Source organism: Diachasma alloeum, unplaced genomic scaffold, assembly GCF_001412515.2.
Source record: "Diachasma alloeum isolate Michigan unplaced genomic scaffold, Dall2.0 Dall_scaffold_00183, whole genome shotgun sequence".
In the NCBI taxonomy this organism is placed as follows: Eukaryota; Metazoa; Arthropoda; class Insecta; order Hymenoptera; family Braconidae; genus Diachasma; species Diachasma alloeum.
In genome coordinates, this window is record NW_021680349.1 from 1,200,843 (window position 1) to 1,218,677 (window position 17,835).

The window sequence follows — 17,835 nt, forward strand, 5'->3', positions numbered from 1 at the left end:
CTCTCTCTCTCTCTCTCTCTCTCACTCACTCACTCAATCAGAATCATTTACATTAAGTGCATTTATACAGCGAATTGGTTTTTGTACTCGAGTATACAGAGAGGTTCATCTCATTCTGAGTTCTTATGTATTCCTTAAATTCAAGTGAAATTGCGAACAAAATTTTTAGGGATAGGGGTACTTCCTGCAATTTTTCCGTCATCCGAGGGCTTTGAAATTATCATCTGCGCAGTTTGTGTCGTAAATAATCGAATACAAGAGGGGAAAATCCAGGAAATATCCCCATTCGGTTGAAATGATCAATTGGATTGTTCTTTGGTGCATGCAGACTTTCTTTTTCATTAACTTGGTATTTCATTTCGTTTGGTATCTGTTCTATGACTAAAACATCGGTTTTATCACTCGTGAGTTGCATCCTTTGCCTCCACCTCAGTATTTTCATTTCAATGGTATCAGTTAAATCAAATAAAACATGATCGTCGATCGATCGATCGCTTTTACTCTTATGATTACGTTCTTTGGTTTTAGCTGTATGGGTTACCCATGGCTTCGTCTCGAGTCACAATCGTATACCCCTCCCCCCCCAGATAATCAAATACTCTGATTCTCCATCCACTCAGTTCACAATTATTTACAAATCTGTGATAATGGTCTCCATTTCTGAAAAATATCTTACATAAACCGCGACCTTAACTAGATTAATGTACAATTTTACTCTCTTAATCACTATCACTTTGTCCAATTCACGATCACAGCGAAGTAACACTGCGAATTATCGCAGATATTGTTCAACAAGTTTTGTTTTTTTTATTTAAATTGCTTGTTGGTGATTTTGGTATTGCGGTTTCTTCTTTGTTGTGATTTTTTGGATTTTTGTGGTTTCTGTTGGACGTTATGATCCCTCGGGATGAGGGAGATTTAGTAGCCGTCGAGACACCGTAGTTTTTTCATCGGCGGTGATACCTCGTCTCAGCTGGTCGGCGCTGGCATTGACATTGGGGGGGCTTTCACTGCTCCTATTCCCGGACCTGAGAGACCATTGTTGTTCATGTCACCTGGGCCTCGTGGCCCTATACTCATGTTGCCGTTAACTGTGGGGGTTTGACCTGACATTTGACCCTGGAAATCATGAAAATTATTCTATCATTAATAACCGAGGATAATTGTTCGATTTTAACTGATGATAATACATTAACTGACATTATTAGTTTCCATTTTTTATGATTAATTATTAATTATTTTTGTTTTTTTATTTATCATTCAAGTTTAGTTATTGTGATTAATTTAGAGATGGAGTGAGGGGGATGAGATTTTGTGGAAGATCTCGGGATAATGTAGAAGGAATAGAGAAATTTTAAACTATTCACAACACACATTATGTGTTTACATATTTTCTTATTAAAAATATTAATTTAATTAATTATCAGCAACGAAAATTGTTCAGTAATTGTGTTAAAAAAATCGTCAATTTCGTTGACGAGATGGGGTGGCTAGAAAAATGTATAGATGTTTTGATTTTTTTTTCAGGCAAATGAAAAAAAGTTCGACTTGACATTTCACTCTGGAAATCATGAAATTATTCTATGATTAATAACCAAGAATAATTTTTCAATATTTAACTGATGATAATATATTAATTGACATGATTAATTTCCCTTTTGTTACGATCAATCAATTATTAATTTTCTTTTTAATTTATTTTTCATAATTTAATTAGTTAATTAATTACGTAAAAGTATTGCAATTGAATAAATCAATGAGAAACTCATGTAAATAAATAAATAGATGACTCTTGAAAAAATTGGAATTAAAAATTGAAAAAAAAACTTGAAAAAACATTTATGCTTACATTGACATGATTGTGTTGAATAGATTGTCCCATAGTCTGTGAAGGATGTTGATGCTGCATCTGATTATGGCCCGGATGAAGACTCTGTCCATTGCCAGGTGGTGTAGGTGGTAATTGTCTCTTGATATGCGCCAACGACGCCGGTGGATGTAGTGCCATATTAGCGAATACCAGTCTCTCCTCATAATCATATTCACAAAGTATTTTATTCTCACACAGATAAAACCTATCCCCCACGCAGAACCTGCAACATGAAACGCAAAAATGCCATTTACATGACTGGCGATAATCATTTTGTGAAAAATCATTAATTACACGAGGACATTTGCCAGAATTGTTTGACGAGATAAAAACCCACCGCCTAGGGGTCATTTCCGAAGAGATAACGATAGAGACGAGTGGTGGACTGATAATTACGCCCATCAGAGGAACGCCAATTAAATGGAAATGGAATAAAAGATAGGGTCAAGTGGTATTTGAAAGAGAAAAAATCGTCTGTTTACTGATGAAAATTTGACTTTCAGATGAAGTATAAAGTGGAAAAATACTGTCTCTAATGTTAATTATCTCGTGAGGAGGAATTTAATTGTGGAGATATTCTCTGATGAATTCTACTTTCATCTCTCTATATTATAAAGATTCAAATCGACTTCGGGCGATAAAAATTTGGTACTCGAAATTAAGACTTGCAAATTAAGGGGTCACGACGGTCAAAATAAGGGTCATGAGGGTCAAAATAAGGCTCACAAGGGTCAGATTAAAGATCACGAGGGTCAGAATAAGGATCACGAGGGTCAAAATAAGGGTCTTGAGGTTCAGAATAGGGTGACGATGGTCACGAAGGTTAGATTAAGTGCCAGAATGGTCAAATTAAGGGTCATGAGGGTCAGAATAAGGCTCACGAAAGTCCAAATAAAGGTCTTGAGGTTCAGAATAGGGTGACGATGGTCACGAAGGTCAGATTAAGGGTCATGAGGGTCAGAATAAGGGTTACGAGAATCAAAATAAGGCTCATGAGGGTCTAAATAAGGGTTACGAGGGTCAGAATAAGGCTCATGAGGATCATATGGCGGCATAGCCCCTCTAATCATTGTAATAAAGAGTAATTAATTCAATTTTCCGATTAAAAAATTATGCAATTGATTTTTAATTCTCATTTTTATTGAACATATTCTCCGGGACAATTGCCCTCTGGTTTTCAGGATTCATGAGAACGCGAGGCAAATAATTATTATCATCCACTTCCCTCTGTCCAGTGAATTAAAACCTCCCTACTCACCCCCTAAAACACATCCACGTGTGGTGAAGCTTTGATCCAGCCCGGAAATACGAAACGTCGACTGGTGTGGCACGAAACTGATATTCATAATCGTTGGGTTATGGAATGACGAAGGAGAGGGGTAAAATAGAATTATCACCATTTGCACCGCTGGTGTATGAACTCATTCTCGGGGAATTTGGCTCATAACTGTGAGCACGATTATACGGAACTGCCGGGGCTGAATTTTCGTGGATATCCTTTGAATACCTGGCGCTGAGTGATATGTATTTTTGACGATTTTACAGTGTTTTTAGGATTTAAGGGGGTGGGGAAAAAATTTGAAGGTTTTTGTTCTAGTGAATGCAACAGTTTCAATTGAGATTTTCATCAAAGGCTGCTTGAAATTCAAAGTGCAGAGGAATTTTCAGAAAATGGAAGACTTTTCACCAATTTTTTTATCTTTATTTTTTTTTATTGAGCTCAGAGAAAAAGCGTTTTAGTTTTCACGAATATGTCAGTGAGTTTTAGGAATTTATCCCCAATTTTTAGGGATTCGTGATTGGGAAATTCAGTGATTGTAAAATTCTAAAATAATATGTGATAGATCTTCGAAAATCAGTGACAAATTTCTGAACTTCAAAACTCTTTTTTCTGGGTGGCAAAGGGGAAATGAATCTGAAAAATCCAATACGCATTTGTTATTTTTTAGATGACTGAGGCATTTTTTTACGTTATCAATATTCAAGTCTGTGGACTAAATTGTCACATCATATAAAACTACGGAGGAATTTTATTTTTCTCAAATAATGTATCATAAATATTTTGTTTTATGAAAAATATTTGTCTAATTGTTATAGCCATTTGCAAAAATAACAATTGACTGAATATTTCAACAGAAATCTGTACTTTTCTAAAAAAAATCAGGAATTTTATTAATCAGAGCTGCAGCTATTCAACGTTATTCACTAAATGATGGCATCATATCCTGAAGGTGAGACAAAATATCATATTTTCTAAATAATTTGACATCAATAGTCAATACTTCGTAGGAAATATTGTCCCATTCATTAGTAACCTATCATGAAAAAACCATTAAAAAAATTCAGGCAAAATATTTCAATAATGTTTTAATATTTCACAAAATTCAGAGTATAATAATCAACATTTGCTATTCCAAGGATGAATTTATTAAACTTAGATGGAATATTCGCCTTTAAAAACTGCAGAAAGAAAATTATAAATTTCCAGAGTGCGTTGAGGCACACATGGATCACGACGCTAACATTGAAATATTAACCTCGGGGTTGACTGGAAGGAAATCACGCGAGTGGGACCAACCACTCTCTGCATGGAAAATTTCAATCTGGCCCGCCCGCGCTCAGATAACTCGCTTGAATCTTTAACGAGGGTCCCCCGCTTTCCGTTCTCCACCTCCTCACCCCACCCCCCTTACTCCGCTGTACACTTTGCCGCATCACAGGGAACGTAGGAAGGTGTCGGAGTGAATTTCCGTGGTCAGGAAAACGACGCTGACAGGACAGATGGAAGTGCCGTCCTACCAGTCTCGTTGACGATGAATAAATAACGAAAATAGAAGAGTAGGTGCAACTGAGAGAGAGAGAGTGCCAATGGGTTTTGGAGACTCCATTAGGACCACTTTACTGCCTTGATACATTTAGAATTGTCAAATAGACTAATTCGACCTGGCGGATTGCATTTTCACGTTTCAATGGTGCGATTTGATTCATTTTTCATTGGGAGAGTGTCTCGGGGAGGTTGAGGGACGCATGAATTGTATTATTCACATTTTACGTGATTTCAAGTCATGAAATACATCTTTGAGATGTTTCAAGAGTCACGTTTTTGGTTTAAGATATTTAGAATTCTTCCGAGGATTTATTTATTTAATGGAATGATCATTTTTTTTACTTTACATGAAATTTTGGGATTAATTTCAAGAATATTGCAGTTGGAATTCAATGAACTTATGTATTTATTTCAATGAAAATACTGCAATTACATGAATATTGAAAATATTGCAACTAATAAAATCGCGATTTAAATCAAAGAAACAGTTGTTTATAGTTAAAAAACTATTAAATTGATCTGATTAAAAATGCTAATAGAAATCAGATTTAAGTTTGAATAAAAGTTTCAAAATTTCAAATAAATTACTTGATGTTCATTTTTCCCCAGAAGATTCTCGAAACTAAACAAGTCGTGACAACATCGGCCTATTGTCTTAATTAACGAGGAAAAAACCCATTGTATTAATTCTTTCTTCGCTACCTGAAGAGTTTTCCCTCTAATAAAATTTATTTTATCCAAACGCAGGATTATTAAATGTTACTAAATTAATTTTCATCGCCATCTAAATAATCCTTTAATTTCCAACTAATGGAATCGTAATTCAAACCAAAGAAACAGTTGTTATATTTAAAAAACAATTGATTTGATGTGACTAAAAACGTCAATGAAAATCAAGTCTAAATTTGCATAAAAGCGTTAAAATTTCGAATAAATTATTTCTATGGGTGCATCCACTGCATCTACTTGATGTTCATTTCCCCTCAGAAGATCCTTGAATCGTAACAAGTCGTGACAACATCGGCCAATATTCTTAATTAACGAAGAAAAAACCCTCTGTATTAATTCTTTCTTCGTTACCTGAAGAGTTTTCCCTCTAATTGAACTCTTGGGAATCGATCAAAACCCAGAATTAAAACCAAGGCTGCGTATCAAGAAGAAAAGAGAGGTGAGCCTGAAAAAAGCCAAAGTCCATCGGATTGGAGGCGATTTAACGAGTCGAGTGGAGAGCCAAAGAGATCGGTAGGGTTACTCTTTAATTGGAGCGACCGTTAAATTAGACCGGACGTCTTTTTAGGTGAGTCCCCGTGGAGAGCTAATTGGATCGGTAAATCATCCGGTAACCAGACTGCCAAGAGAGTTGAGGGGAGGACTGGGAGGTGGACTAGAGCCCTGGGGAGACTGGTGGCGCTAGGACTACCCCTTCATTCCGTGTTATTACAGTCTAAAGTTACCCCCTCTGTGTAATTGTTGATGTTTAATTGCAAGCTCCGAGTGGTCTCTCCATTCCTACAGAATCCTTTGCTATTTTCCATTCGTGAGGGTGATTCGGGAATCGAATTTTGGCGTTTAGTTGAGCTGAAATATTTTTAGTAGGAGACAATATTGGACATTACTGCAATCACAGAAAGAGTTTAATTGAGGAACTTGATTCTAAACTTGACTTTTATTTGTGCTTTTATTCACGTGGAATAAATAATTTTTTCAATTTAAATAAGTGTTTTAAATATTTTTTTGAAATTTAAATAAATGTAATAAATGTTTTTCTGATCGAAATGAAGAATTTATTGGTCAGAAATGAAATCATTGTGCAAAATGCGAAGACAACGCATTTCGAATTTATGATTAAAAATTACTCTTGAATTTTACTCTTACTACTAGTCTTAGTCAATTCCTGGAATTATCCATGAAATTGCGATTTTTAGGGCCATATGGCAATGAAAATTCTTGAAAATTGTGAAAATTCAGACAACTATTGCTTTAAATTTTCAATCTATGCCAAACTTAACTGAATTTAATAGAATTTTCGCAACGAGTTCAGACATTCAAATTGTTATTCCAATTTCAATACTCGTTCAGTATAAAAAATTCAATTTTGTGAGGTTTCTAAGATGAAAAAATCACTTCCACAACATTGAAAATTCCAACTCCAATGTTACTCAAATTTTAAAAAATGTACAACACTTTAATTAACAAATTTTCATCAAAATAAATACAAAAGAAATGAATAGAAAAATTCGCAACGAAGAGTTTCATTCACGTAATTAAAAACAATTCAGTCACCGTTGTTATCAATTCAATAAATATCTTTTCAAACAAAATTTGAGAGCCGCAAACATTTTCCATCGGTTTCACGATTTCCCCTCTTTTAAATTAAAAAAAAAAATCATTTCCATCTTATACATAAAATTGATGTACAAAAAATTTAAGATATAGAACATCCCAGGGCTCGATGTCAACATAAAAATATCGATGTCACATGACAACGCCGGGATAGTCGGAATTTTTCCACTGTAAAAAACGGGAATGACAAGCAAAAACGGAGGATATATACAACACACAGCGTCCAGCCCCCCCCCTCCCTCCATCGAATCGATTGATTTCTCGAGACAGAATGTGAGTAATTGTCACTGTAGGGAAGACGTAACGTTCGGTTGTCGTTAGAAAAACGAGTGTTACGAATGAGTAAAAAAAAGTGTCTAGCGGTTGTGAGGTGAAGGGGACTGGGAAGGGGAGAAAGTAGTGGGTGGAGTTGTAGCATTGTCGGAGATAGACAATGCACAACGATAAAAACGTAAAATTGATGCTCTTTTGTTCGTATTGTTTGAGACGCTGGTACACATTTGTCGCACGCCACGGCCAATGCCTCCCAAAAACATACACATAACTGTTGTTACTGCCGTATCCCCTCGTGATTTTTTTTTTCACTCTCATGGCTACAGGTTTTTATTTCAAAACCCCCTACTCTTTGCCAATAAGCCCGCATTGTTGAAAGCATCAGTTGGCATTGTAGTTACAGGGGGAGGTTTCGTGTTTTCAATTTTCATCCTCTTATTGTTTTTTAACTGATATTTTTCTCTTTTTTACGTTCTTCTGGATGAAAATGGGGTAATTGAATACGGCGGGGTGATATTGGGAGTGGAATCTTGGGGGATTTGGTGATGTCTGGTGGATGAATTGGATGATAATTGTCGTTGGCTCGATAATCTGAAGGTCGGGGGTTCAAATCCCCACTGAGACTAACTAACATTTCCATCACCGCATACCTTTCGGTTTTTTGCGGATTTTCACTTTCCCAGCAGCATATCAATTCCTGTGGATTTTTCCGGCTTTCGAAAAATTCGAAGCCTTGCAGAGGTGGTCCCTCGTGGCCACCCATCCTTCTAGTGACCACGCTCAGAGCTGCTTATAAAGCTGCGGGACACCCCCAAAAAAGCGGTTGAGAGGAACAGGGATAAAGGCGAATCAAATCCCAATTGCCACTTCCATCTTTCAAATTGCACGTAAAAATGAAATTATCCCTAATAAACAAATCGAGAGTGGTGACGTAGATGGTACAGGCATCGCTGTTAAAATTTTTGACAGCACAAAAAGCTTTCACGTAATACTAAACAAATATTTCTACAGCACCCTTGCAATAAATTCAAAAATAACATGAAACAAAAAAGAAGAGGATTTAAAACTTTTTCAGTACAAAATGCCTCGGGGAAATTAAATAAACATGAGATTAGAGGAGTACTGGAGAGATTGAAGGACAATAATAAGTGAGAGGAATAGGGATAAAGAGAATCAAATCCCAATTGTCACTTCCATCTTTCAAATTTTACGTAAAAATGAAATTATCCCTAATAAAAAAATAGAGAATGCTGACGTAGATGGTAACGACATCGCTGTTAAATTTTTTGACAGCACAAAAAGCCTTCACATAATAATAAACAGATATTTCTACAGCATCGTCTGAACAAATTCAATTTTCAAAATGACATAATACAAAAAAGTAGAGTATTTCAACTTTTTCAATGCAAAATGCCTCACGGAAATTAAAAAAGAATATTAAATAAATATATTCGTCCCATAAACATGAGATACGGTGCTGGAGAGATTGAAGGACAATAATTCAAGAAATTAAATGCGGATAAACGTGAACTGAAATTGGAGAGAGCGGAAAAAGGCAAATCAAATCTGAATTGTTACTCCCATCTTTCAAATTGCAAGTAAGAATAAAATTATCCCTAATAAACAAATGGAAAATGCTTACACAGATGGTAAAGACTCCGCTGTTTACCTTTTTTACAACACGACAAAAGCCTTCACATAATAATAAACAAATATTTCTAGCACCTTCTCACCAAATTCAATTTTCAAATGACGCACTACAAAAAAGAAGAGTATATCGACATTTTCAATGCAAAATGCCTCCGGGAAATTGAGAAAGAATATTAAATAAATATATTCGTCCCATAAACATGAGATTAGAAGAGTGCAGGAGAGATTGAAGGACAATAATTCAAGAAATTAAATGCGGATAAACGTGAACGGAAGTTGGAGAAACAGCGGAAAAAGGCAAATCAAATCTGAATTATTACTCCCATCTTTCAAATTGCAAGTAAGAATAAAATTATTCCTAATAAACAAATGGAAAATGCTTACACAGATGGTAAAGACTCCGCTGTTTACCTTTTTTACAACACGCCAAAAGCCTTCACATAATAATAAACAAATATTTCTAGCACCTTCTCACCAAATTCAATTTTCAAAATGACGCAATACAAAAAAGAAGGGTATATCAACATTTTTAATGCAAAATGCCTCCGGGAAATTGAGAAAGAATATTAAATAAATATATTCATCCCATAAACATGAGATTAGAAGAGTGCTGGAGAGATTGAAGGACAATAATTCAAGAAATGAAATGCAGATAAACGTGAATTGAAGTGAGAGAGACAGGGAAAAAGGCAATCTCGTTCCGAGAAGCAATTCGATACAAAAATGTCAGCAGTATCCGGATAATTATATAACTGGCCGTCGACGGGGATAGCTGGGGAGTCTCGGGATGAGACGTCCCGGGGCAAAGACGAGCACACGCGAGTACTGTGGAGTTGTATGGGGATGGAGGGTGATTTCCCAACTGGCCTGTAAAGCAACCCCCGGAGTGGACTCTGTGTCTCGCGACCAGTTTCGTGTCTCTCTCGATGGCTTATGGAGGCGGCCCTCTGTGTGCTAGAGGGGCACAGGGACGGAAAGAAGCCCCTTTAAGAATTTCCGAGACAATTTCTCGGCATTAAAATGCAGATTCACATTTTCGACGACTTCTGGATTGCACTGGATTGCTTGACAAAAGATTCAGGTGGAATTTTTTTGCGAGTGAATGTATAGACTTTTTTGAGAGCACATGGAGAAAAATGTTCAGTAAAAATTACGGAACACACAATTCGCTCACCGATTACGGAATGGACTCAGAAAATTTAAGTGACGGTATCGTATTATTTCACAGGAGACTCAGATAAAAATTACGGAACGCCCAGGAAAAATTCCGGAATTACGGAAAAGATAGGTAATTTTTATTGGATATTTCTCTCCGTGAAGAATATTTTTACAATCTGTTTAGAAATTATTGGAGGAAATGTTAAATCAATTTTCTACTATTTTTGGCGGATTTGAATGAAATGATTTTTTTCTGCTTTTTAAAAATTTATTTTAGTAAAAATCTTTTAATTATGTGAAATAAATCATTTATTCATTGTAAATAAACAGTTATTACTCATCAATAAATTTTCTGACTCACGAGAAAAAAAATCTCAATTCTAGAAGCTCATTTCGAAAAAGGAAATATTAATTTCAATATTACTTATCAATTTCCCATTCACCTCTTGTCTGAAACCTATCATGAATTGATTGAAAGAGTACCCTATTTCTATAAAACAAATAATTCATTCATTCCAAACAAATTTGGATCGTATAACTGATTTAAATAAACAATTATTACTTCTTAAATCTAACTTTTTGAAACTCATTTCGAAAAAAAAAAATATTAATTTCAATATTACTAATCAATTTCCCATTCAATTCTCACCTGAAACCTATCATGAATTGATTGAAAATGTACACTATTTCGACAAATCAAATGTTACAATTATTTTCCCGATGTCAATTCGTTTGTTTCTTCCCTTCCTGTGCGCAATTCCAGTCTTTTTGGACACTCTGCATGGGTTAATCAAGCCTCAACAACCCTCATGAGACTCCAGCCCTTAACAACCCCCGAATTAACAACAACATCCACGTATCACCCAGAATGATCAACTTTTACGGTTATACTGTGGGTACAGTGGTAATGGTAAGAGGCAGTTTGGGGATAAATATTGACCCCCTGATGGCCAATCAAAGTTTCTCCCTGGATTAATCGTAATTATTTACTCACCGGTGATTGCACTGTTGACAGGCGAAACACTCTAAATGGTAGACGTTTGCACGTGCCCTCATTACCATCTCGAAGGCCGGTATTATTTTTGAACATGCTGCACAGTAGCCTGTATTACCGAACAGTCTTAAGTAATCCCTTTTACAGAGAATTAGGTTGGCTTTTTGGTAGAGGGTTGAGCCTACTTCACCTAATCGACAGTCACAGCAGCCACACTTTAAACAATCCTCGTGCCAGTATAAATCCAAGGCCTTTAGGAGGTACCTAAAGCGTTCAATCCGATTAATTCATTTCGTTTTATTCAATTTATTGATGTTAACGATAAATACACCGAGATAACTGACATTTTAATGGAATAAAACCGTTTATTTTGAAACTTTTCCATTCATTGTAATAATATTTTTTTGGGAAATTAATGAACTCATATTTATTTCGATTTAATTCAAATGAAGTATTAGTAGATGCTAATAAATTTATTTTCTTCGTCTTCTAAAAAATGTAACTAATATATTAATGTCCGACTGATAAGAAGTCATTATTTGAATCAGGAAAATATGTTTATATTGAAAAAATTCTCCATTTGAATAAGAATGGAAATAAAAAACAAGTTTAAGATTAAATAGAAGCGCTCTCAAGAGCTCATTTATTCAATCCAAATAAAATATTTTTAAGGCTTCACTTTAAAAGAAAATATCAATCGTGGGACTAAAGGAAAAAAATAATTTCAAATTCTAAAAGCATTAAAAATTACAATCAATGTAAAAACGAATCACCTTTTTGTGATTTCAAGAATATCATCTCGATTCGAAAAAAATATTAATTAAAATATTGCATAATAATTTCCCATTTAATTCTTGCCTTCAAATTTTTTATTCACTTCGATAATATTTTTTTGAGCAATTAATGAACTCATATTCATTCCGATTTGAGTAATGCAAATAAAGGGTTATTACATTTCAATAAATTAATTCTTTTCACTGTCTAAACAATAATTTCGTTTTTCAATCATGAAATCTTTCTCATTTTCATCAAGACGACATTTATTTACATGAACAAATAATTGATTTGATTCAAATAAATCATTTAAATAAATGAAATTGTGTTGAGCAATCTATTTGGATTTAATCCATCGTTCTTCCATTTATTTACCTCTCAGTAATTATTTTTCCACATCCCGCACATTCCTGCTGTGCGGAGCCATTTTTACTCGTCTCCGACTTGCTCACGTCCATCGTCATGGTGATTGGAACTATTCCGCCGTCTGAAACAACAAAGAGCATCCAAAATTTATAGTCACTTTTCTCGCGGACAATAGAATAATCTAAATCAAATACTAGGAAAAAAAGGCGAAAGACTTTTGAACAAAGAAAAATCCGAAACAAACAGAAAGAAAACTCTAGCATTATTTTTGTTTGCTTAAAACGAATGCAGTCTGTCCCTTTTTTTTACAACCAGCGAACCATTATTTCCGCACCGGAAGTGACCCCCCCCCTCCCACCCCGCGCTGTCGAACTTATTCGATTCGTAGTCTCTTTGTTAACCCCTGAAAATAGCTACACTAAATAAATCGGGGAGAGCACGTAAGATGGATTGTTTGGTTTATTCGATCAATTAAGTCCCAATGACTCGTGTATTTCTAATTTTGAGGGGTAGAGAAATCCAAGGAGAGTAACAAGCCTCGGAGAATCAATTCAGTTAATAATGAAAACTAATAATAGAAAAAATCAATAAATCAATAACAATGCAATTTTTAATGTTGAAAAATTCATGAAAATTTGATTTCAATTTTTTTTTTCGTTGGAGTAAAATGAGAGAATTAATGCCATTTTTTATGAAGGCAAAAACGAGTATATTATCGTTACATTAATGGATTTAAATGTCCGTTTAAAAAATAGAAGAAAAAAACATTCTCAAAGTTTGATTCCGTCTTGCATTCCTTGATTTTTTAATCCATGACAAGACTATTAGTGACTATTCACATAAGGAAGAATGGTATAAAATAGCGTAAGATTGGAAATAAAAGGGAAAAAAGTATCGATAAGAATATTTTCGACGTTTATTTTCTCTAATTGCTTCATGAAGATGTAAAAATGAATAAAAAATCCTGAGACTAATGAAAAGCCCCAAAAAAGTCCCAGAAAAATAATAATAATAAAATTAATTAAATTAAAAAGAAACCTTAATAATTGAAAAATCCTTGTTCTTCAATTAACAAAAGCAAATCTTTCAACTGTTCAAATCCCAAAAAATTGCCCGTCAAAATGAAACCAAAATCTATCTCCATCCCCCCTAAAAAAATAATCATGAAACAAAAAATAAACAAGTCGAAGAAGAACGAAAATAATTGAAGAATTCCTGCCCTTAAATTACCCGAAAAAACCCCTTCAACATCTTTAAATTCCCCACTCCCCTGAAAAATCCCGACTGATGAAGGAATGTCAGAAGCAGTGTCTACCCTGGTTTAACAAGAGCTAGTTTCCCGCTTGTACACGCGGTTCTCCTCGCAAATAGGTGTTTTCCTCAAGTAAAATCAGGAGAAGCGGGGCCGGCAGTTTGTGTCCGAGAGACATCGCACAGGCACGAGGAGGGCGAGAGTTGAAGCGGGGAGTGAATAGAATCGAGCCGCGAGGAGTGAGGGGCGAAGCTATGGATGGAAAATGGGTGGTTGGGTGAAACCGGGGGCTTAATTAATTAGCCGGATACTTTGAGTAACAATCCATTATTACATACAAACATTCCCCTACCCTCTCATTCCGCTCTGAGCCACGGGTATGGCGAGCTTTATGCTGCTAATTGGCCTTCTCAGAGCCGAGAGAACCGTGCGAGTTATAAACGCCAAACTACCCCTTTCTCACCCCCTTCCACTCATTGCCCTCGCCTCCCTCCCTCGCCCCTGTTGCAGTGGCTTCTTCGTGCATTTCATCCCTCTTCTCTCTGGGTATGCTCTTCATCACTGGACCAGACTCCACCTGCATAACGCAACCCCCTCGGCTCCTCTCACCCTCGCGATACCTCCGGATGGCGCTAATAACGTGGCCACGCGTGGTTGAAGGATAAAAAAAGATAAAGAGGTGCATTTTTTTTTCTCTGCAAGCGAGGGAAAATGAGAACGTATAATTGCCAACCCCCCCAGTTCTTCTAATTTTCTTTTTAGGGGATGTTTTTTAAGGGGCTCCTTTGTTTTAGTCTTGTGCACAGCATTTTGGCGCTTTTTACGAGTGCAAGGGTTAATTAGGGGGGCGGAGATTTTACTCGGGTGGATTTTTCAGTTGAGGATTGAGAATTGATCACTGGTTAACAATTTTGGGGGGTTTACTCTTTAAATTTTGAAGTTTTGTCGCCGAAAATTCAAGATTTCATGGAACAATCAGTGGAAATTGTCAATTTCACTTCAATTATTTTGTGAATATTGAGAAAAAACAGAAGAATTTGGGGAAATATATTCTTGAATTAATCGATTGAACATTCCGCGGAAATTGGTACTGCATATTTCTGTTTGGATTGAAAATTCAAGTAATTTGGAGAATTATCGTCTTCCTGTTGCTTTAAAATTTCATTGAATTTTAGAAATTTCAAATTTCATGGTGTTTCCCCATTAATTAATTAATTTAGTCTATTATTCATTAAGTTATTAATTTATTAATTTTTATTTTAGTATATTATTTTTACTTCTTATTTACAAAATTAGTTTCATTCAATTTTTGTTTTGCATTTCTGATTAAATCGAATTCAATTATATTCTCTTGATAATTATTCCCCATGAAATTGCGATTTTTTTCAAGCAGTGCTGTTACACGCAGAGAAATTCTCTAGATAAATTCTAGTGCTACCACGGGAAAAAGACGCAAAATGACAGCCAAGAACAATTGAAGTGCCGGTACTGGAAATTTTATTAAGCAGTACGTGACTTTTTCGCGTTCTTGTATGAAATTTTATCATAAATCCCCGGAAATTTTACCTAAACAGCGCTAGAATTAAAAAAAAACTCTCTCCGTGTACATTTCGAAGTAGATTGGGAAGCAATCACAAATAATTAAACAACAAATATAATTCAATGGAACAAAATAATATAAAATCCCGTGCAAAATGCCCATTCAGAAGTATATTCCTAATTTTGTAGCAAAAATACCTATACGAAGACGAAATCAATTTCCCACTTGTTTCCTCAGTTTCCTCAATTTACATTTCCATCGTTGAAACTCTGATGTAAGTATTTTCAAAACACGAAAGAAACTTTTGATATTGAATATAAAAAACACGAGGCGGCGATATTGGTGATCTTTTGACGCGGTCAACGACGCATTATTATTTTTATATCACAATATATTTTATTTTATTTTTTATTGAAGAAAGAAAAGAGATTACGAGAATGTGCCCTATCAGCGATATATAGGACAGGAGAGACGTCCGTCGTATAGCAGTCGTTCCGGACAGGGCGTTTTCCGTAGTGGGGAGGGGGTGGGTTTGGAGAAGTTGGTTTAATAAAAATGTCAAATATAAAGTAGCCGGCGGGGACGGACGTTTAGGAAATAAATGAATGTAAAGGAGACGACTGAGGGAGAGAGAGAGAGGCGAAATGGGGGTAGTATAAGGGAATATGGCATCGATATAATGTTACGACTTTTGTGGGGTCAGTCGGGTCATTTCGAATGCAGTTCCTGCACGCATATATTATTTATTATGTCGTGGGGGGTTTTACGAATGATTTCTTTAGTGCCCGAACATATTTGACTATTTCCCCTTGCTCCGCCCAGAGGAAACAATTTGTCAAATCATTTTTTAAAATAATTTTTTCATTCTGTGATTTGATTGGGTTATAAATTTATTACATTTTATGGCGTTTGGGAAAATGAGTAACGGATGGAAAATTATAAATCATTACTAATTTTCTATTCGTTGGAATAATTATTCATTACTCACTATTAATTCTTCAAAAAACACTCTTAAATTACTTTTTCTTATTATGAGATCTTATGATTGTCTTTGATGCCCGAACATATTTGGCCATTTCTCCTTGCTCAACCTAAAAGAAACAATTTGTCAGATCATTTTTTTAAATTATTTTTTTACTTTGAAAATTTATGATCATAATTTAAATTATATCAAAAATGTTGTGAATGTATTAGATTATGAACCGATTAAATTTTGTGTTACTTATAAAAATGACTAATTGATGAAAAATTCTACATAATCACTCATTTTTTATTCCTTGGATTAATTACTCATTATTCATTCACAAAAAAAAACTCTATTAAATTATTATTCCTCATTATGAGAGCTTACGATTGGCTTCCGTCGAATTAAAAAAATCTAGTGAATTTATAACATCTTAAATGTATAACATTTCATGATATTTATGGCAATCCATTATGGAAATGAATGACAAACGGAGAAAACGTCAGTCTCTCATTAAGATGAGTAATAAATAAAAACTTCATCGATAATCACGGACTCCTCATCAGTAATTCATCATAAATCGTATTTATTATTCATTATGCAATCTGCGGAATACCTTCGACGAATGATTTTTTTAGTGCCCGAACATATTTAAATGTTTCCCCTCCATTCACAAAAAAAAAACTTCGGCAAAACAATACTTCCCATCAGTAGACCCCATTTGTTCATTCATTCGAATTTGAAGTCTTCATTGAAATTATCCGATGTGAAGTATAAATTTATGATATTGTAAATCAATTATTCTTAACATTTCTGGAAATGCACAAATCATGAGAGAAAAACATCAGTAACTCATTAAGATTAACAAATAAAAAATTCATCGGTAATTACGGATTTCTCGTCAGTAATTTATAACATGTCGTATTTATTATTCATGATACAATTTGTCGAAGAAGTTTGACAAATGATTGTTTTAATGCCCGAACATATTGGACTCGCAGCCATTTACGAAAAAAAACTTGGTCAATTTCTTTATTCATTTATCTATTCGTTATTTTTTATTTCCAGACCTTATTTACTGTCTTCCCTCGAATTATCAGTAATGAAGTATAGATTTATGATATTACAAATCTACTACATTTCTTACCATTTATGGGAACGCATAAATCAAAAGAGAAAAAAAATCAAGAACCCATTAAGATGCGTAATAACTAAAAAAATCATCGATAATTACGAATTTCCCATCAATAATTCATTACACCTCGTGCTAATTATTCATCGCACAATATGTCGAACTAGTTTCACGAATGATCTCTTCAGTGCCCGAACAAACTCGACTATTTCCCCTTCCTCCACCCAAGAAATTAAAATTCCCCGATTCAATTTATTCTCATCACCAGCAATCATTCATCGCTTTCATTGAAATCATGAAAAATCGATCACAAATTTATAAGTTCATAAATTTATTATACTTTCATAAATTTATTACACATCACGCCATTCATGAAACTGCACTAAAAAATGCGTGCAAAATAACAAACATTCTTCCAATCCCCACATTAACCCATCAATCAGTAGATTCCAAAATCATAATTAATCCAAAGAATAAATGAAAAAATCCGCCGATTTTCCTCAACCTACGAACCTTTAATAATGATTTGCAGACTGACGAGGCACAGTTGCGCCTAGAGACCCGTGTGTCATTATACTATGAACCTGAGTGGCTGCTAATTAGTCATTAGCGGAGGAAAAAGACACCTCGAACGACGAGTCTGTGTTAGAGTATGTAGAAGTGGCAGTGTTGGGGGGGGGGGGGAAGGGGTG

General features: G+C 35.0%; 1 protein-coding gene across 2 annotated transcripts in view; it reads right to left on the reverse strand.

Moving 5' to 3' along the window:
• Positions 1–6: 6 nt before the first annotated feature.
• LOC107047213 (LIM domain only protein 3) overlaps positions 7–17,835 on the reverse strand; it is an 89,909-nt gene continuing 72,080 nt past the window's right edge. For both annotated transcript variants that reach the window (XM_015269965.1, XM_015269968.1), the window contains 4 exons: positions 12,265–12,376; positions 11,116–11,379; positions 1,850–2,093; positions 7–1,119 (listed from right to left, as the gene is read on the reverse strand). In XM_015269965.1, coding sequence (XP_015125451.1) covers positions 970–1,119; positions 1,850–2,093; positions 11,116–11,379; positions 12,265–12,376 — 770 coding nt within the window. In that variant the 3' untranslated portion in view covers positions 7–969. The remainder of the gene's footprint in view (positions 1,120–1,849; positions 2,094–11,115; positions 11,380–12,264; positions 12,377–17,835) is intronic.